The following is a 23,357-nucleotide window of genomic DNA, read 5'->3' as shown; positions in this document are numbered from 1 at the left end:
ACACAGCAAGAGACGAACCTAGACTAACTGAACAACGCATATGAAGCAGCGCAAAATAATGGACAAAATAATGAGAATAATAACTCTGAAGCTATAGCAAACGAAAACAACGTTCATGATATGAATCTGGCACACACCGCTGAAACTTTGGCCAAAGTGTTCTTTGCATTCATTCTAACCGCCACTAGTGTTTATCATCGCGCAGTAATCAGAGTAATCGCTATGACCCTTTCAAGTAGTACATATACATATATGTGTAACACTGAAATTAAACTGTATTGACAGTTAACACCAACAATAAACGTATCACAAGTAAGTATAGCCCATTATTTACTTAATGCCTTAAAATCTTAAAAAATGAAATTTATATTCTTTTAGGCCTCCAAATATAGCATAAAGTTCTTCAGTGCGTAATAAATAACCTAAAGCGAAGAAACTCACCAAGCGTTGGCCAGCTTTACGTCGAATCCAATTTAGTTTGGTAAGTTCGTCATATTTTTAACATTAATGAGTTAACAATCAGGCAACAACAAAAACAGACCACGCATTTGTGAAGTTCTGCTTACTACTATACTTATAAATAAATTTGTTTCTCAAAATATTTGCATTACTAATTTGACTTAATTTTCATGAAGGTATAGACCTGAATAGAATATATTAATACCCACAAGGGAAAGTCAGAGACTCGTAATGTATATATCCATACATTTATCTATACCTATATAGAAATGTACACCGTCTGGAGTGCTTTACGTGATTACCTGCCAGCGACGGGCCGAACCTCACCGTGCTTGCTAGAAAGACATTGATCATTAACACTTGCGTTGATCAGCGCCCCAAACGTATAAACGCTACCCGTCGTACATGGTTAACGTCTCTGGTAAGAGCTTGTACTTTTTGCTACTATGACAGCATGGATATATAAATGTGCAGTGATGTCCTTCTGGCCGTCCATCTGTTACATATATTCCGCGCTAGTCCCTCCACTTTTAGGGACCACTTATTTGTCGACACATCCAATACCGGCCCACTATAGCATATACATAGATCGGCATACACACCGAACGATCTTAACCATGTGCTTGTGTGTAGCCACTCTTTCATTTGACGAAACATTTTCAGGAAATTCGGCAGGGGGTTATTGATAGGTCACTCTCTGACCTTGTTCGGATCAATATAGCATATAGCGACATACAAACTAAGCGATCAGAATTAAGATAACTTGATACTTGCATGTATGAAAAGTGGTTCAGAGCTTCGGTCCAACTAAGGTTAAAGCTTCTTTGTTTAATAGTTTATTATAATATTTGGCTCCCTTTATGCCCGTTGTATTTATTTTTTAATTACAATTTTTTTTTTTTGTTTTCATTGTTGTCTGTTTTTGTGTTCGACCTACACGGTTGTGTGTATCACGCTAAAAGTAAGCGACGTAGATTAATGATTATTCTTTCTTTATCTAGCGTAGACCACTTCGGCGGTTATAGCCGAGTTAACAACAGCGCGACAGTCTGTTCTTCTAGGGTCGCCGGTGGCGCCAATTGGAGATTCCAAGCGAAGCCATTTCCTTCTCCACCTGGTTCTTTCCGACGGAGTGGAGGTCTTCTCTTCCCCCCCCTCGTCTTCCCGGCTGGGTACTGTGTCGATCACTTCAGGCTGAATTGTTTTCGACGCTACAAGTGTTACGACACTGAGAGGACGTTCTTTTTCAATTGCCATACTTAGTGCCCCGAAGTAGCTTCTTTTAAGCAGAGATATCTGCTTTAGATTTCGAAAAGTTCTGACTTGTGTTACGAGTGGAAATAATGGGAAGAACTAAGTCGCCGAGTACGAACGACGTGTTCGTTTGATGACTGGCTTTGCTTCCTTATCCATTCTGGGAAAAGACAGACTAACGACGCGCTTTGCAGGCGAATGTATCAATCTTCCTAGTCAGACGCCAGCAGTTGTACGGCTCTTTATAGAAGAGTTATAACATCGCTCATTTAAGTTTTTGTTAGCGCTTGAATTATTTTTGCCAGCGGTAAGTCTGTCTGAAAATCTCGTTTGGTTGCGAACGTAACGGTGGGTCCTTTGCCGATTTTGACAGAGATTTTTTTGCATTGCTCAACGTCCTTTTAGCACAGCCGTAACGAAGTGATGGCGGTTTCCCAAAGAAAGTGCACAAACCTATTTAGGGTATGTTTCGCCTCCTCACTTTAGCCCGCCTTCAAACTAATTTTTTGGCTACCCAGAGGAGACTTGGTCTAGGACCATAGGTCGTGAGCCGCTTCGCCATATGTAAAATAATCGTTTCTGGCCACGCCAAAGTGAATGGTATTTTTCCCTCGTATTCGTATATCTCCTGTGCTCTGCCAAAGTCACATGATGTGTTTGGTAAAAGATGAATTTTTAACTACAAAAAAAATTATTTGAACGTGTGTACTAAAAGAAACATTCCATGGTTGGGTACCACATGAATTGTCATACGAAAATTCTAATGGACCGAATTAACATCTGCGATTCTTTGTTGAAATGAAATGAAATCGAACCATTTTGAAGCGGTAGTGGGGGTTTAAACAGGTACGGAGAGTGGAATTAATATATGACAATAATACGCGAAAAAAATCATGGTCCAAGTGTGAGTTGGAAAACCTGTGGGAAACAAATGGTCGCAAAGCCATAAATGATGCCACGAGCGGTTATGCTTATGATGTTTTTTCGTGGGATTGGTAAGGAATCTCCCACTATGCTTTTGGGGGGGAAAAACAGTCATAACTGATCAACAGAAAGAGCTTCGTATTCTATCAGAACCGCAAAGATCTTTGATAATTCGGCAAACACTGGGAGAGCTTTGGCTGGGCTTTTTAATGCATCCAGCATATATACCTGACCTGTGCACCATTGGACTACCATTTGTTTCGGTCAGTGCAGAACTCCACCAATGGAGTAAAGTTGGCTTCAAGAGAAACCTGTGAAAATTACTTGTCGCAGATTTCGCCCGTAAATAGAAAAGTTTTACGCTGATTGGAAAATGCCTCTAGCGAAAAAATGGCAAAAAGTGGTCGACGAAAATTGTACATATATTTGGTTTTCATTAAAATTTGTTATAAATATAAAAAAAAAATAAGTTGCAGATTGATTAGAAATACGTAGAGACTTTTTCGACTACCCAATATTTCTTAAAACGTGTTACTAAACGACGAATAGTTCTACAAATAGATAGACAGGTAAGCATCCAAAACTTAAAACATTAATTGCAAATAGTGGTATCTCATTATAAGATGTTTATCCAATCTCTCAACCTCAAGTCTGCTCAATATCCGAGTTTCGAACCCTCAACAGCACATATTGGTTTTTAGAGGCTTTTAGAGCTCGTTGCCCATTATCATCTGTTTTTTTCTTTTTATACCCCAATGACACAGGGTATAGTAAGTTTTGTCGAAACGATTGTTTTGTAACGCCCAGAAGGAAGGGTCGGATACCCTATAAAGTAGTACATATATAAATGATCAGTATGTTGATCTGAGTCGATTTGATATGGTCCGTGCCTGTCTGTCCCGTACTGTGCTGTATATATACGATAACTAGTCGCTCAGTTTTTTATGATATCCGATTTGAAATTTTTGCCAATATCAGTTTCTCTTCAAAGAAGCTGCTCATGTTGGTCGGAACTGCCGATATCGAAACAACTATAACATATAGCTGCCCTACAACTGAACGATCGGAATCAAGTTCTTGTATGAAAGACTTCCATATTTTACAATTGTATCTAGCATGAAATTTGTGTAGATAATTATGTAAGGCAGCAATGCAATCTCCGAAGAAATTGTTCAGATCGGTTAACTATACAATGTAGCTTCCATACAATCTGAACATACATAGTTTCTATCAAACAGAAATGCACCTGTGAAGGTTATTTACCTTTCGGTGCAAACCAAAGTTCACGTTTTTTCTTGTTTGTTTTTTTGTTTTTGTATTTTGTTGAAAGCAACTGTATATAGCAAGCATTACATTGCTGATGAGAATATTTATGACTTGGCCTAACAACTATTGATGACTAAACTTAATCTTGTCCGAAGTATAAATAATTCATTTGTGGCATATTAATTAAACAAAAAGTCGCTTATTGAATTATTTTCTGTTTTCTTATCTAATTAGAGCGTATATACTCTATATCACAGTGTGTCGTTCTGTCATAACATCGTTTAGTCGTTGTCGAGCAGCCAACGATATTAACGATCACGCAAGACTATAGCGCAGCAAACCAAATATGCCTGCAGTTTAAGAAACATTTATGATTCCTAATGCCTTTTGGTGCACATGGCAATGCACTTTTATGTCGAGTCTTTTAAAGAATAAGAGGAATATATCTTTAAAGACCGTATTCCTTGTTTTATTTGAACCATTATACTATGTAATTATTTGATTATATGCTTAATTTTAATGTCCTTCCTCACTGGCTACTTCTTTTCGTGCTCACGCACACAGTACACTTTTTGATCCTCTCATGCGACCTACTGATATGTAATATGAATATATATGTATATGCCGCAGTTCTCTCAAACTGACACGAAGCCATGAGTTTATTAGTCCATTCTCGGATTAAAAGTAGATTCTATCAAGATTCCAGTGGCTTGCTTTATTATAAATTACGGAGAACAAAACATTCATGTAAACTAAACCGCACCCGATGGATTCGATAAATTACCAGTTTTTCATATAATTGCAGCGAATGCTATAAATAACAGTGATGACTAGACCTTTGCAGTACAGTTAACACGTATCTATAGCGAAGCAAAACCGAACTTATGGAAATAAATAAAAAGAATCTCTATAGTGCAAAAAATTTGAAAAAGTTTTACGAGAAATAGTTCTTGCTTTAAAAATTTGTGCAAACTACAATTTGATAATTTCAAGAAAACTTTAAGAGTAAAAGAGCTGTAGCATGGATTCAAACGCTTGTAGCATGAAGCAGCCTTCGAAACATTATAAGCCTTATGGAAGAGCATGTACGGATATAAACAACCAAAAAAACTTGTCAAAGAATATAAAAAATTATGTAATTTGGTGTGAGCAGCATCCGCAGCTGTATGACAAAGGACACAAGGGTTACGGTCCGAAAAAGGCTACAGATGAGGCATCGCGCACGATTGCGGACTCGTTTGAGGGAGTCAGGTAAGTTTTGACAAAAAGCGGAAAGCCTAATTACAAGTACGGTAAGTACAACTGGTACAATCTCTGAACCAATTGTTCAGATCGAACCTCTGTAGCTTATGGGCTATCCATACAAAAGAACCGATCAAATTGAAGTGCTGTGTGGGAGTTGGTTTTTATTTGTGTATGGGATTAGAGCTCCACGTCCAACGTCAGTTTAAAATTTTTGTGGTTTGCAATAATTTTTACTCTTATTGTTTTGCTTAACTGATTTCAGTGTCTCAATGCGAAGGCTCGTTGGGAAAAACCTGCGTGCTGTAGTACATCGCCTACCGACGTTCCCTTTAAGCCGGATAAGGAACAGCAATGTCGTCAAGCGTCAATTTTAAAGAAACCGCGTGTTGCCGCAGAAAATAAAGACCTCAGGAACAAACATTTTTTTGAAATTCTACGGTGCTATCTGCAAGATATGAACCAAAGAGAGCAGAATCTATGCCACATTAGCATGTTGCAAGCTGTTCACGGAATCAAGCGCAATGAAAAGCAAGCAAGCCGGAGATGGGCAATGATTGCATCCAAAATGAGATTAAGTATCTAGTAGACAAAATACGACGAACAAGGACTCCGTACTTTGCAAGAAATCATTCAGAGAAGAATAAATAAATGTAGTAATGCAAGGACATGTTCTCTACATCAAAACCAAGCTGGTAAATGACGAAGTTTACCATTTAAACATTAAGAAGATATATTGTAATGAATTAAAACTATAATAAGTAACCTCGGAAGGGACCCGGTAATAACATTAGCGGTAACTGAACTTTAAACATTATTTTTACAGTGATCCAAATCTAGTATCTATGAATAGTACATATTGAGTTGCATTTCCTTAATAAATCTTTTTAAATATTTGAATATATAGATTTTTTTTATTTATCGAAACTTCTTAAAGGATTATATAGAGCTAGACTTTTTCAAAAAGTCCATTATTTTAATTTTTAAAATTTTATGACGGTTCAGTGAATATTTTCGAAGTTTACACGCAAATTTAAAAATACGAAAATCCCGCCTAACTCCCTATATAACGAATTCACTTAAGGATACTAAATTCGCGATAAATCAATACATAAATACCTCAGAGACATTAAATTTTCCACCTAGTATGATAAAAAAGGATTATATAGGAGCCGGAAACAAAATTGGATGATGGGCGTGGCACCGCCATATCTCAAGACCTACTCGTTCGACATCGACCAAATGTGGTACATCTTATTATCATATCATTATTACTCCAGTGCAAAAACAAGCTAAATCGGACTATAATAACGCCAACTTCCCATAAAACACCCTTTAAAATTCTAGCTGATTCTTCCCCTTTCCGGTGGTCTAGATCCAAACACCTCAACAGAATGTATCGAGATAAACAATCAAAAAGCTGTAAAACTTTAAAAGCACGTTATAACCCTACAAAATAATATACATACATATTTTAGGTACACGTAGGTAATTGTCCTTCGAATTTTCAACAGTTCATTTACACAGACCGAAGTGCTACACAACTGAAAACATTAAATTTCAAAAAAGGATGTATGGATCGTGATCATGCTAAAGATGGAGCCTAGCGTACGGCAGCTTAATCGTCCGGGATGTCAGGTGAGTTCAGTATTTCTGGGGAATTCTTAAAACATCAGCATTCCTTATTGGATAATCTCAAACCGAATAGACCACGTCCATGACGCGAATGAAAAAAATATAGCAGCCGTAGCTGAGAGTGTCAGACGAAGAACGTGGAGAGTCGATTCGACGCCATTTCGCGCACACATTTCGGACTGACGTATGGAAACGACTTGGCCCATTTTAACGCTCGAGATCTTAAATTTAAAGCTTACAAAATACGATTTGCGGTAAGAACGAGCCGCTTGAGCTCTAGAAAAGGTACATTTTTATTATTATATTTGTTCATACATTCTTACTATATTGGAAATATATCAAATATTTTTGGGAAACTCTTGCGCTGTATATAGATTTTAAAACAAATTGGTAGTTGCCCCTTGTTTAAAATAATGAAGTTAAAATGAACACAATAAATTAACATACAGGCATAACGCAAACGAACTAAGTCTTACGATTTGAGGGCAGGCACCTGGAATGTTCCTGTCCCTTAGTTGAGAAGATGTCGCTGCCTTAGCTGGTTGATGTCCTCGTTAGAGTGTCAAGGCTGACATCAATCGCCGCCCAATCTATGCAATGGACAGAAAAAGGACTGAAGACAAGTAGAGCCTTGTGGCAGTTTACTACATTGTCCATGTAAAGGAGCGCTGGGACTGGGTATTAGTGATGGGAGAGAGACTCTGTCTCCGAATGACTGCCATTTCACCACGGTCAATGAACGTCTAACCACAATCCACATCAAATCGATGTACTTCAAAATAGGCGCTGATTTGCGCCCACACCCACAACAAAAGAGAAGGACGATGTGACCAAAGATGCCTTGCTAGCAGCGCTTGTAGCGCACCTATGAAAGCTGCACCGCCACGATGCCAAAATCGTGCAAGGAAGGTATTTTTGGCACAACAAGCAGTAAATTCAGCCTCCACAAGGAAACATCCCCAAATTGTTGAGGCTTATCCACTTCGACGGGGCCCGAATGGACGAAAACACTCCAGCTCTGAGAGTATTCGAACGCAGTGACCCCCGCCAGGGGAAGCAGAGTGAGAAGGAAGGCCTTAACTCCGTTGGAAGGACCAGCTGGAGAAGTAGCTGGCTTCGCTTGGAATCTCCAATTAGCGCAACCTTGCGACAAGAAGAACACCACGGCGTCGCTGTTTTTAGCTCGGCTAGATCGCGCTAAGCGTTGTTTTATTGCCAGTAAAGAAGAACAAGAAGTTTATAAAGAGGGATTTTGCTTTTCTCTACTGTCCAAGTTAACTGACAAAATGCCATGATTGATATCGATTGCTTCTAACGGGATATATAGCAATAGCAAATTTACCGGCTTCCACTAAAGTTTAATAGGAGTAACATCTTATAAAAATGCTGAGTGCACCTTGAAACTCATTGGCCTTCATTTAAAATCAAATACTAACTTCTGGTCATTTCTTCTCCAAGGCATTTATGTATCTTGTGAACATTTAGAATAGGCAAAAATTTAAAACGTTTCATGTCCATTTCCGCCAAAACTGCTGGTCCTATGGAAAAACTTTATAGGGAAAAGTTATAGGTAATAGAAATATCTTCAACCTTGTATACTCCAATTCTTTACATAAACTCAAAATTTAAACTTAGAATTATGTAACACAATGCAACACAGTTTTTCTTTGTTTTTCATTGTTAACTTTTTATAAATATATTTATTAAAAGAAATTTGGCGTAAACTAATATTTTTATGAACGTACAAACTGGTCGTTCAAAAATCAAGTCCTGACATGGACTTATTATTAATAATATCTTCCTGAAATTGTACAAGAATTATTTTTCGAAACAATGTAAGTTTCTGCAAAGAAATTGTGCGGATTGGACCACTGTACCATGTAAATTATTTCTTTTCGCCTTATTTGGTCATAAAGCTTAGTATGCAGCGCTTAAGAAATCTATTACTAATTTTTAATACATTTTTTTTAATAAATATGACAAACCTGGTTTCTACGTCGTATTCTTATTGGCTAGCGGCTACGGGCTAGAACTGTCAAGCTTGGGTGTTTCATATCATAACTTGAGTAATCTTACGTTATCTCAGTTCTCTGTTGGCAGTGGATTAGTGCACACCTATAAAGATTCGAAGACTTGAGACAATAGAGTTGCAAAAAGTTTATTAACCACGCCTAATTAGTGTCAAACCCAGTTTAAATTTTTATAAAATGAGTCGAAATAGCGGCCACCGCAACCATAATCGCGAAGAAAATAAAAAACTCGCTAACTTGGTAAATCAGCTTCCACAGCTGTACGACAGGGATCATGTCCTTTATGGTAAAATAAATGCTGTAGAAAAAGCTTGGAAAAAAATAGGAAAATTGTGGCAGAAGCCAGGTGAGTTTAGTATCTTTGGTGATGTCATAAAACCGTCAGTGAATTTGTAATACAAATTGGTGGCGTGATTTCAGCAAACGTGCCATTTGCCAACTCAATATTTTATAAATGAGGTGAAGAAGGGTAGCACAGTTAACAAATATACATATGTATGCATGTATAATACATACGTATGCATATTCACATATACTTCTGTATGCATCTTAACGTACAATGGAAGTTCTCTATTTAAAATATTTTTAAGACATTAGAAAAAATTTGGAAATAAATTAAATATTTTTGGAAAATTCTTGATGTACAAAGAATTAATACTTTCTAGAATTTTTTTTCCTTCCCTTTGTTTCAGTGCCTGAATGCAAGAGACGTTGGCGAAATATACGAGCCGCCTACGCACGCTCCATTCACGCCTACAAAACTAAGCATTGGCGGAAAACTTTTATGGATTACTATTTAGCAAAGGAAATGAAGTTTTTAAAACCCACATCTACCAAAAGAAGTGGCTGCAATTGACAACAGCAAGAGACGAACCTATACTAACTGAACACGCATCTGAAGCAGCGCAAAATAATGGCCAAAATAATGAGAATAATAACTCTGAAGCTATCGCAAACGAAAACAACGTTCATGATATGAATAATGCACACACTCATGAAACTTTTGCCAACGTGTTCTTTGCATTCATTCTACCGCCACTAGTGGTTATCATCGAGCAGTAATCAGAGTAATCGCTATGACCCTTTCAAGTATTACATATACATATACATATGTGTAACATTGAAATTTAACTGTATTGACAGTTAACACCAACAATAAACGTACACAAGTAAGTATAGCCCATTATTTACTTAATGCCTTAAAATCTTAAAAAATAAAATCTTATTATTTTAGGCCTCCAAATGCAGCATAAAGTGCGTCAGTGCGTATGCATAGCCTCAGCAGAGAAACTCACCAGCGTTGGCCAGCTTTATATCGAATCCAATTTAGTTCGGAATTTCGTCATATTTTGAGCATTACGAGTTAACATCAGGCAACAACAAAAACAAACAACGCATTTGTGAAATTCTGCTTACTACTTATAAATAAATTTGTTTCTCAAAATATTTGTTTTACTAATTTGCCTTTAATGTCATGAAGGTATAGACCTGAATAAGATAAGATAAGTCAGAGACTCTATAATGTATATATACATACATTTATATATATATAGAAATGTACAAAGGGAATGCTTTACGTGAGTACCTGCCAGCGACGGCCTAACCTCACCGTGCTTTCTAGAAGGACATAGCTCAATACACTGCGTTCATCAGCGCCCCAAAGTATAAACGCTCCCCGTCGTACCAGGTTAACGTGTCTGGTAAAAGCTTGCAACTTTTGCTACTATGACAGCAGGGATATATAAATGTACAGTGATGTCCTTCTGGCCATCCATCTGTATACATATATCCGCGCTAGTCCCTCCATTTTAGAGGCCACTTATTTGTCGACACATCCAATATCGAACCACTATAGCACATACATAGGCGGCATACACACCGAACGATCTTAACCATGTGCTTGTGTGGAGCACTTTTTCATTTGACACGACATTTTTTTGGAAATTTGGGAGGGGTTATTGATAAAGCAATCCCTGAACTTGTTCGGATCAATATAGAACGTAGCGCCAAACAAACCAAGCGATCAGAAAAAAGATATTTTCTTGAAACTTACGTATAGTTTATTGCAAGATTTTAGTCCCTATATCCTTTTTTATTTATTTTTTATATTTAAATTTTCTTTATTTGTTTTGTTTTTTTGTGTTTTTGTTTTCGACTTTACTTTTCAAATTACCTACTTACTCCGAAGTAGCTTCTTTTGGCAGGAGATATTCTGCTTTAGATTTCGAGGCTGACATTGTTAACAGTGATATGAGAACTAAGTCGCGAGTACGACGACTGTTCGTTTGATGACTGGCTTTGCTTCCTTATCCATTCTGGATTCTGGAAAAGACAGAACTAACAACGCGGCTGTTGAGGCTAATTATATTAATATCACAGTCATACGCCAGCAGTTGTACGCTCTTATAGAAGATTATAACTGCTCAATTAAGTTGTGTAGCTTGAATTATTTTCTCCAGCGGTAGACTGTCTGAAACCTCGTTTGGTATCGAACGGTACGGTGGGGTCCTTGCCGATTTTGACAGAGATTTTGGCATTGCTCAAAGTCTGGTAACACAGCCGTAACGAAGTGATGGCGGTTCAAAACCTAGTGCACAAGTCTATTGAGGAGATGTTTCGCCTTCTCACTTTAGCTCGCCTTGAAACTAATGTTTTTTGGCTACCCAGAGGAAACTTGGTCTATGAACATAAGTCGTGAGCTGCTTGAGCCATATGTAAAATAATCGTTTCTGGGCACTCCCAAGTGAATGGCATTTTCCTCGTATTCGTATATCTCCTGTGCTGCCAATCACATAGTGTGTTGGAAAGATGAGATTTTAACCAAAAAAAATTATTTGACTTGTGTACTAAAAGAAGCTCGATGTTTGGGTACCACATGAATTGTCAGTGAAAATTTTAATGGACCGAATTAACATCTGCGATTCTTTGTTGAAACGAAATGAAATCAAACCATTTCTGAAGCGAATGGTAGCAGGAGACGAAGAGTGGATTATATATGAAAATAATACGCGAAAAAATCATGGTCCAAGTGTGGTGAAACTGAACAAATGGTCGCAAAGCCATAAATGATGCCCCGAGCGGTTATGCTGAGTGTTTGGTGGGATTGGAAAAGCATCATCCACTATGAGTGGAAAAAATGGGCAGAACTGATCAACAGAAAGAGCTTCGTCTTCTATCAGGACCGCACACATTTTTGATAACTCGGCAAATACTGGGAGAGCTTGGCAGGGAAGTTTTGATGCATCCAGCATACTCGTATAGCCTTGACCTTGTACCATCGGACTACCATTTGTTTCGGTCAATGCAGAACTCCTCAATCTCAAGTCCATAGAATATCAGAGTTTCAAACCCAAACAGCACTTATTGCTTTTAGGCTTTTTAGCTCGTTGCACTTATTCTCTGTTTCCTTTTTTGTTTTTGTATTTTGTTGAGGGCAACTATATATAAAATATTAATTGCTGATGCAATGTGAATGACTTACCCGAACAACTATTGATGACTAAACTTATATATGTCCGAAGTATAAATAATTCATTGTGCATATCAATTAAGCAAAAATTCATTTATGGATTATTTAATAGTTTCTTATAAAGTTACAGCTTATATTATATATATATGTATATAATATGTATATGTATATGCCGCAGTGGCGTAGGTAGCGGTCGATTTAACTTTTGTTCAACCACCTCAAAAAACTTGTAGGTAGGTAGATAAACCTATGCACCGCAGTTTTCCTGGTACGAAGCATGATTTATTATTCATTCTCGGTATAAAAGTATATGGAATTTCTATGACGATTCCAGTATTTTGCTTTATTATAAAGTACGGAGAAAAAACCAGATATATAAAATAGTTAATAGATTAATAGATGGTTAAACAATTATATAAATAACACAGCAGACTAGAAATTTCAGTTCAGTTGAACACTTATAGCGAAGCTAAACGGAACTAATGGAATAAATAACCAGAATCTTTAGAGTACAGCAAATTTAAAAACAATTTTGCAAGAAATGTTTTGAAAATTTTGTCAATATCTACAATTTGATAATTTCAAGAAAACTTTAAGAGTAAAAGAGCTGTAGCATGGATTCAAACGCTTGTAGCATGAAGCAGCCTTCGAAACATTATAAGCCTTATGGAAGAGCATGTACGGATATAAACAACAAAAAAACTTTTAAACAAGATAAAAAATTATGTAATTTGGTGGAGCAGCATCCGCAGCTGTACGACAAAGGACACAAGGGTTACGGTAAGAAAAAGACAACAGATGAGGCATGGTGCACGATTGCGGACTCGTTGGGGAAGTCAGGTGAGTTTGACAAAACGCGGAAAGCCAAGTACCGTACAACGGTACAATTTCTGCACAAATTGTTCAGATCGAACTTCTGTAGCTTATGGCTATCATACAAGCTGAAATCAAGTGCTTGTGTGGAAACTTTTTTATTTGTGGGGGAAAATTATTGCTTCGGTGCAACGTTTTTTTTGTGTTTTGCAATAATTTTACTCTTATTGATTTGCTTACTGATTTCAGTGTCTCAATGCAAGGCTCGTTGGGAAAAACTGCGTGCTGAGTACATCGCCTACCTACGTTCCCTTGAAGCCGATAAGGAACAGCGTGGTCGTAAACGTCAATTTAAAGAAACCGCGGTTGCCGCAGAAAATAAAGAGCTCTACAACAAACATTTTTTTGAATTTCTACGTTGCTACATGCAAGATATGACCCAAAAAGAGCAGAGTCTATGCCACATTAGCATGTTGCAAGCTGTATACGAAATCAGCAGAATGAAAAGTAGTGCAAGCGGTGATGGCAATGATTGCATCCAAAATGAGATAAAGTATCTAGTGGAAAAAATAGACGAACAAGGATTGCGTACTTTACAAGAAATCATTCAGAAAAGAATGAATAAATATAATAATGCAGACACTGTGCTGGTAAATGACGAACTTGCTATTAAGAATTAAGCAGATATATTGCCATGAATTAAAACTATAATCCACAAAATTATATCTATGAATAGCACATATTGAAAAATATTTACTTAATAAATCCTTTTTAATATTGGAAATATATATATATTTTTTTATCGAAAATTCTTAAGGGGTTATAATTATAGAGCTATAATTTTGAAAAAAAATCCATTATATTAAATTTAAAAATTTCATATCGTTTCAGTGAATATTTTCGAAATTACACGCAAATTTAAAAATACTAAAATTCCGCCGACTCCCTATATAACGAGTTCACTTAAGGATACTAAATTCGCGATAAATCAATACATGTAAATAAATACCACAGAGACTTTGAATTATACACCTAGCATGATACAAAAGGACTATATATATAAGAGCCGGAAACAAAATTGGACGATGGGCGTGGCACTGCCATATCTCAAGACTTACTCGACCAGCATCCACCAAATGTGGCACATCTTGTTATTCTAACCTTCCTATTCCAGTGCAAAATCAAGATAAATCGGACTATAACGACGCCAACTTCACACAAAACACTCTTTTAAATTCCATCTGATTCTTCCACTTTCCGGTGGTCAATCCAAGCACCAATTAAGGTATCGAGATAAACAATCAAAAAGCTGTAAAACTTTAAAAACACGTATACCATTACAAAATATATACATATTTAGGTACACCTAGGCAATTGCCATTCGAATTTCAACAAGTCATTACACAGACCGAAGTATACTACACAACTGAAAACATTAAATTTCAAAAAATGATAGATGGATCGTGATCATGCTAAAGATAAGCCTAGCGTACGGCAGCTTAATCGTCCGGGATGTCAGGTGAGTTCAGTATTTCTTGTGAATTCTCTAAACATCTGCTACAATTCAAAACACAAATTATTGGTGTGATATGAACAGACTCGGAATGTGTGCACAGATCGTTGGTCGATTAGGGTGCTAGGTCCATTGGGTCGGCGCGCGGCGTCATGCACTACAAAGGCCAAACTGAAGCTCACTTATCCAACAATATAAAAAATACAACAATATGTTCAAGTAATTGAAGTGTTTTTAGATCATATTAACATTATAATTGACAAGTGCTTCAGTCTTTTAAAAATTTTATTTCAATTAAAAAACTTTTAGCGTTATTAAGTAATCACAAACTAATAATATTTCTGCTAAAGCTAGGTTACCGCAATAGGATGAAATTAAATAATTATAATATAATAGATAACAAGTAAGGAAGGGCTAAGTTCGGGTGTCACCAAACATTTTATACTCGCGCATGATAAAGTGATAATCGAGATTTCATTATCCGTCATTTACATATTTTTTTATTTTGTTGAAAAGAAGAACTAAATTCTGAGAGATTTACCGATATTTTCGGTGAAAAATTATGTTAGGTTAGGTTAGGCACTGAGTTCTTCGTGTTCCATATAAGGGACCTTGAAAAGTTATAGTCCGATCACGACAATTTTTCCACAAGGGATAACTCAGCCCAAATACCGTATTTGTGTAAAGTTTTATTTCGCTATCATCATTGGTTCCTAATGTATATATTATACAGAGAAGGCATCAGATGGAATTCAAATCAGCATTATATTGGAAGAAGGCGTGGTTGTGAACCGATTTCACCCATATTTCGTACATGCCATTAGGGTGTTAAGAAAATATTATATTATATAATATACCGAATTTCATTGATATCGGTTGAGTAGTTCCTGAGATATGGTTTTTGGTCCATAAGTGGGCGACGCCACGCCCATTTTCAATTTTTAAACAAAGCCTGGGTGCAGCTTCCTTCTGTCATTTCTTCCGTAAAATTTAGTGTTTCTGACGTTTTTTTGTTAGTCGGTTAACGCACTTTTAGTGATTTTCAACATAACCTTTGTATGGGAGGTGGGCGTGGTTATTATCCGATTTCTTCCATTTTTGAACTGTATATGGAAATGCCTGAAGGAAACGACTCTATAGAGTTTGGTTGACATAGCTATAGTAGTTTCTGAGATATGTACAAAAAACTTAGTAGGGGGCGGGGCCACGCCTACTTTTCCAAAAAAATTACGTCCAAATATGCCCCTCCCTAATGCAATCCATTGTGTGAAATTTCACTTTAATATCTTTATCTATGGCTTAGTTATGACACTTTATAGGTTTTCGGTTTCCGTCATTTTGTGGGCGTGGCAGTGGGCCGATTTTGCCCATGTTCGAACTTAACCTTCTTATGGAGCCAAGAAATACGTGTACCAAGTTTCATCATGATATCTCAATTTTTACTCAAGTTACAGCTTGCACGGACGGACAGACGGACGGACAGACAGACATCCGGATTTCAACTCTACTCGTCACCCTGATCACTTTGGTATATATAACCCTATATCTGACTCTTTTAGTTTTAGGACTTACAAACAACCGTTATGTGAACAAAACTATAATACTCTCTTTAGCAACTTTGTTGCGAGAGTATAAAAAATATGAATTTTATCTTTCTTTCAGTGTCTGACAGCGACATTGAGGACCCTAGCACACAGCATGAACCGAATTTCCAAGATTTTGTTGAGCAAATGGAATTTCTAAGGCCACATGTACTTAACGAAGTCCGAAATGAACAAACTGAAAATGAGGAAGCCAGGCCAACAATTGTTTTTATTTTTATTTCTTTTATTTTCTTCTTTTTGTTTTTTTTAAGTATGAATTTTGATGCCCGAACTTTATACATTAAGAGAAATTTCAGTGGAAACTAAATTAGCTACGAATGAGTAACCTAACAAGTGAATTGTAAATACATATTTTGCCTTTTTCGATTAATAAAATGTTGGCCGATCCTTAACATTGGTAGTACCGTATGTACTAAATTTAATTTCAAAATCGGTAACTCGTTTTAAATACCGCTCCGTTCATAGAAGATGTTTTCATGCTTTGGGCCATGATTTCCATATATCAAACAGATCACATTTTTCTCACAATAAAATAAGTATTTTTCGATTAATATTATTGCGGGTTTATTAAAAAATATGTTTAATTTTTAGTTTGAGGTGCTTTAAACACTTGCAACCAGTTGCTACAGAGTATTATAGTTTTGTTCACCTAACGGTTGTACGTTTCACCTAATTCTAATCTATAATAACTAAATGCGTCAGAAACGTAAAAGTTTGCCGGCGGATGGTATGAGAAAGCTCTATTGGAGCCGGCGCGAAAATTGGACGATGGAAGTGGCACTGCCCATCATCTTTTTGGTGAAATCCCATATCTCGGGATCTGACCAACCGATCTCGGCAAAATTTGGTACGTGGCATTTTTCTTATATTCTTAAATCACGTTGTCAAAGTGACCAAAATCGGCCAATAACCACGCTTACTTCCCATATAGCACAATTTTAAATTCCATTTGATTCGTTCAGTTTCCAATACACAAATCAAGAAGCAATTAATATGACGGGATTCAACTTTGCACGAATAGTGCCCTCAGTGTATACCACCTTATGTACAAAAATTATTTAAATCCATCAAAAACTGTTCACGCCCCTAGGTACCGAATATTTAGTCCCCACTACCTCTTCTCTGGCAATGGTATGTCTGTATGTCAAAAATTGGTTGAATGGGACCAATACTTCCCTTAGTCCCCATTTATCTAGTATAACGTTATTTGAACATCGGGTGACTTTGTACCGCATTTATCGGCCAATATGGGAGTTATCCCAATGAAAATGAGTTAGCGTGTTTTATTCATAACAGTGTATCTTATATGTATAAAATAAATAAATTTGAGTGATACCTTACTACTACTTACTTACCTACATATATTTTACTTATAACTAATATCAAAATTTTCGAACATCCGACTGACTTTACTCTATGTTATAAGTTTTTTAGTATGTCACATGTTAATAGTATGTGGTATTGGGAAAAACTGATAAGATTTGGTCGATACTACCCCAACTTCCAAATACTACATATAATATAATGGTTTTCGTTTTTCTAACAACCCTTATGTGTCTGTCCGTATATGAGTTATGTATGGTATAATATATGTATATTTAAAATTGCTGGGATTTCGATTTTCAGGTAGACGTTTTACATCTTAAAGCATTTCCCTTGCTTTGATTCCTTCAAGTTGCAAGAGCGTAATATGTTCGGTTACACCCAAACTCAGCCCTCCCTTACTTGTTTAAGCTATATTTACTACTTAAGTTGTCGCTATGGATATGGATGCACAGACAGACAGACAATCACTCGGAATTCAACTCGTCTCGTCATCCCGACCATTTATATGTACAAGTACATATGTACGTTATAAAGTAAACAGGACTTTATAATTAAAAAAAAAATAGAACACACAGTCCAAAAGCATGTCGAACGACAATGTTGTAGCTCGTTGGCCAGTATGGCCGCCAGTATGCCGGTGCAAGCCTTTTGAATGGCCTCTACGTCTGGATAACGCTTTTCTTCCATGGCCAAAGCATTTTTCCGAAAAGGAAGAAGTTGCACGGTGCCATATCAGGCGAATACGGGGAGTGGTTAATGGTTAAAATGTGATTTTTGACCTGTTTAATGATGGCGAATTCGAACGTTGGATTCTGAGCAATCTGTGGTCATCAGTCAATTTGTGCGAAACAAACCGTGCACACACCTGTCGTAAGCCCGAACGTTCGGTCAAAATGCGATAAATCTATGTTTTGGATATATCCAATTCCATTTCAATGAATTTCGGTGATGATTTCGGCTGATTTTTGATGAATTCACGCAAATTTAATGTCGGCTCTTTGTTCGAAGATCATTTTCGCACCGATAACACAAACATACTGACACTTAAAACGCAATAACTTCACTTCTAATCTATTAAATGTCATGAACAATCGATCACTGGACAATCGATAAAGATTGCAGATTCTAACGCACCAGTCGACATATAGATGGCGCCACCAGGGGGCGCTAGATTCAAAAAGTCCTCTTTACTTTGGAAAGTACCTTATATATAACCCTTAATCCATTACGATTAGTTGTAGATGTTATAAACAACCGTCAGTTAACATAACTAATTTACCCTCTAAAATTTGTGAAAATAATATATGTAATATGAATGGTTAAAGAGAAAAGCATATTCGTTGTCCGGGTTTGACTGGTTGACTTACTCCTATTTCATAATTGCAGCCAAACACTTAGATATGAGTTTGAACAAAATCCGTTTTTAAATTTTAGCTTACGTGACTATAAATTTAGCTATAATATATACATATGTATGCAACACGTCTATGTACTTATGAAAAAAAAACTATGAAGCGCATGAAGTAAATTCTTTATAATAAATCTTAATAAATTCTTAATGCCAACTATTAAGAGCACGTAATGTAACGATGCCTAAATGAATATATGTTTCATGGAATGTAAAAAACCTTAACCTCGGTTGCACTGACGCTATAATACCCGTCACAACTTTAACTTTGACCGTTCTGTATGTATGAAAGCTATGTATGTGCCATAATACATGTAAGTCAAGTTCTTATTCACAATACTGGCACAAATGAGACGACATGCACAAAATTTCAGTAGAAACATAGCAGAGACCCTAAAAGTATATATACTAGGGTGATTCAAAAATTTTTTTTTTTTTTTTTTCAATTGGTACTCGCAAAAATAGGTTCCTAGACACCTCTAAGAAAGCCTCTCCAAATATGAGTTTTTAATTGTAACGGGAAGGTCCTCCGCCTAACGGTTTTCTATTTTTTCTTATTATCAGATAGAAAAATTTATATCTCGCTTCCAACTACTTGAAAAAATATCTTGTTAATTAGGTTTTGTAGGAAATTGAATGCTCTAAAATATGGTCTCTTATGATTTTTTCGTAAACCCAACCGTTTAAAAGATATTAACAGTTAAAGTTTGATTATGTTTGGGAGCATTTTTTATTTCTTATTAATTTTATAACTCAATGAAAAAAAATATTATGAATAGATTTTTGGAGAGGCTTTCTTAGAGGTGTCTAGGAACCTATTTTTCAGAGTACCAAACGAAAAAAAACTTTTTTTTTTTTGATCCACCCTAATATGCATTGCTGTTTGACGATGAGTATCTCGTTAACGATTAACTTTCGAAAAATCATAGTAGACCATTTTTATAGAGCAGTAAATTTCCTACAAAACTATGTGTTTCATCATTCATAATTTTTTTTTCATTGAGTTATAAAATTAATAAGAAATAAAGAATTTTTTTCCAAAATAGTCAAATTTCAACCGTTAATATCTTTTAAACGGTGGGTTTACGAAAAAATCATAAGAGACCATATTTTAGAGCATTCAATTCTACAAAACCTAATTAACAAGATATTTTTTCAAGTAGTTGGAAGCGAGATATAAATTTTTCTATCTGATAATAAGAAAAAATAGAAAACCGTTAGGCGGAGGACCTTCCCGTTACAATTAAAAACTCATATTTGGAGAGGCTTTCTTAGAGGTGTCTAGGAACCTATTTTTACGAGTACCAATTGAAAAAAAAAATTTTTTTTTTTGAATCACCCTAATATATACATATAAAAGACCAACGTGACAAGCTGAGTCGTTTAAGCCATGACCGTTTGTCTTTCTGTCCGTCTATGCGCGTACCATTCCATCATTGATCGGAATTAAGTTATACAATATATAATATGGAAAAACTTTTTGTTAACTAGGTATCCTCAAAAATCTCCAATCTCGGAATATATAATAATGTGCAGATCAGACCACTCCAATGGAATAAAGATATTTTCAAACTTTTTTATGTTATAAAAAGTGCACCTGTTAAACCCTTTTTTAATTTTTTCTACATATGGCAACTCGAGAAATTTCGCGGCGTGATTTAAAGAATCGTACATAATATTTTTCATTCTTTCTCATTTTGCGAATGCTGTCACGAGCTTTTAATTCATTTCAAGCCAGGCTGCCTAAGGTGTAGTAAATTTATTAGCAACAAGTGCTGGTAGAAAAAATAATTAAAAATTGTTCCAAAAATACAACTTCAAAATAAAGTGAAGTGCAATAATACATTATTGTGAAAACGCCAAAAATATTATTCAAAGTAAACAACAAATCGCTGGAGTTCGCCAGTCGTAACAATTAAAACTGTAAAGTTAATACTCACCATATACCAAACAGAATGCAACATAAAAAGAGTTGTGAGTATAGATATATAGAAATATCCGGGTCGGCTTTAGTATACGATCCCACGATTTCAGGGTTAAAAGTGGTATGGTTAGATAGATCTGATGCTCCAGATTAAGAAAATATGTAATTGTTGCCGGCGCAAACTTATAGTTTTCGAGATATTTGCATTTAAAGTTGAAAATTTTGCAAATTTTATCTTGCAATTTCTCGATTTCTAGTAATTATTTATTTCATATTATGCACTTTTTATGCACTTATACTTCTTTACATTGCTTCTACATATTTATTTTTTAGTATTTATTTAGTTATTTGCTTAAAATAAGCATTTTATATTTTACACAAATTTCATTACATGCACAATAAAAAAAGTATTCCGTGTTGACAGATAATAAGTGTTGCCATAATTACACATTTATCAAACGAATAAAAATGAATCAAAATGAATAAAAAATAAGATTATACCCCAAATACATAAATCATTGCTCCTTTTCTTCATACATCATAATTTTTGATCGGGCAGGCCACCAACGCCAAAAAGGAGTTTTACTCAAAAAAATACCTGACACACCCCGGTGTTGGATCGGCCAGGGTTATTTTTTTTTGATGCGCGGCCGAAGGCCGCCATCGCAAAAAGGAGTTTTACTCAAAAAAAAATCCGTTACACCCCGGTGTTGGATCGTCCAGTGTTATTTTTTTTGAATCGCGGCCGAAGGCCGCCAACGCAAAACGGAGTTTTACTCAAAAAAAAAATCCGACACACCCCGATGTTGGATCGTCCAGTGTTATTTTTTTTGAATCGCGGCCGAAGGCCGCCAACGCAAAAAGGAGTTTTACTCAAAAAAAATCCGACACCCCGGTGTTGGATCGGCCAGGGTTATATTTTTGAAGCGCGGCCGAAAGCCGCCAATGCAGAAAGAAGTGGGACGCGAATGGACTAATGTTTACCCTGTTTTACCTTTGTTGTGTTGCAAATAATCATTATGATCCTTTTATTAAATTATTAGATTAAACATACTTATACGCCTTAGAACTTTTCTTATTACAATGAGTTTTTATATCCATTCTTATTCGTTTGATAAATGTGTAATTATGGCAAGACTTAATATCTGTAAACACGGAATACTTTTGTTATTGTGGATGTAATGAAATTTGTGTAAAATATAAAATGCTTATTTTAAGCAAATAACTAAATAAATACTAAAAAATAAATACGTAGAAACAATGTAATGAAGTATAAGTGCATAAAAAGTGCATAATATGAAATAAATAATTACTAGAAATCAAGAAATTGCAAGATAAAATTTGCAAAATTTTCAACTTTAAATGCAAATATCTCGAAAACTATAAGTTTATTTTCTTAATCTGGAGCATCAGCCCTATTCAACCATATCACTTTTAACCCTGATATCGTGGGATCGTATACTAAAGTTTCCCCGAATATCCTTCCTTCCGTAACTGATCGTTTCAATGATTTTTTAAAGATCCATATTAATCAGTTTGCATATCATCTATGCCAGACTTATTGGTTTGATCTGAATAATATATTTGCATATTTTTGCGCTGTCTTTAACAATATATGTACTGTGCCAAATTTTGTGAATATATTATATATTGCCAAATATAAAAGTGTTCCATGGAAGGATCAGATTTTGATCTATCAGTTTGTATGCCAACGATTTCGACAAATAAACAGGCTTTTAGGAAGAAAAGAATGTGCTGAAGATTTCAGTTTCCTAGCTCATAAACTAAATGTCTAATCGCGTATATACAGAAAATTAGATGAGCATGCCTGATTATTTATACAGATATAGTCACTACACTAAAAATAAGAATTCTTTACTTACTTATTTCAGTACGCAAGAGCAGGCGAGGTAGATTTGCACGCTACTCCCAGCGTGGACGAAACTGTGGAATATCTTGTAATTTAGCTGGGTATATGGAATTTTTAACACCACATCTGCCTACCAAAGCTACAGCTGCCGGTGAAAATGACGAAGCTATGGATATAGTTGAAGTGCCATCATTTATGCCTGGTCATATGGAGTTTCTAAGACCACATCTGCCTACCGAAGCTACAGCTGCCGGTGGAAATGACGAAGCTATGGATATAGATGAAGGCCCATCATTTATGCCCGGTCATATGGAGTTTCTAAGACCACATCTGCCTACCGAAGCTGCAATTGCCGGTGAAAATGACGAAGCTATGTATATAGATGAAGGACCATCATTTATATCTGGTCCTTTAGCTGGTCATATGGAATTTCTAAGACCACATCTGCCAAACGAAGCAGCAATAATGAGAATAAATGAAAACCATATCACAGGCCTTGACATCGGTATTCTAAATATTTTTCAAAGCGTACGACGCTACATGCCAGATATGACAGAAATAGAGAAGCTTCTATGTTATTTTAGAGTTCTACAGGGTATACACGAAGTCGCCGAGCGTAG

The 23,357-nt window shown here is 36.0% G+C and overlaps 1 protein-coding gene across 5 annotated transcripts in view; it reads left to right on the top strand.

The window, feature by feature from the left end:
- LOC125778669 (uncharacterized) overlaps window positions 1-14,111 on the top strand; it is a 35,448-nt gene extending 21,337 nt beyond the window's left edge. For 3 of the 5 annotated variants that reach the window (XM_049457621.1, XM_049457619.1, XM_049457618.1), the window contains one exon: window positions 13,342-13,823. In XM_049457621.1, the coding sequence (XP_049313578.1) occupies window positions 13,342-13,772 (431 nt within the window). In that variant the 3' untranslated portion in view covers window positions 13,773-13,823. Of the gene's footprint in view, window positions 1-13,082; window positions 13,120-13,341; window positions 13,824-13,983 lie in introns of those variants that run through there. The other 2 variants (XM_049457622.1, XM_049457620.1) reach the window with 2 other exon arrangements.
- Window positions 14,112-23,357: the final 9,246 nt, after the last annotated feature.

Source organism: Bactrocera dorsalis, chromosome 5, assembly GCF_023373825.1.
Source record: "Bactrocera dorsalis isolate Fly_Bdor chromosome 5, ASM2337382v1, whole genome shotgun sequence".
Classification (NCBI taxonomy): Eukaryota; Metazoa; Arthropoda; class Insecta; order Diptera; family Tephritidae; genus Bactrocera; species Bactrocera dorsalis.
Note: the sequence above shows the minus strand (reverse complement) of the source record. Positions and strands in the feature narration are given on the sequence as shown.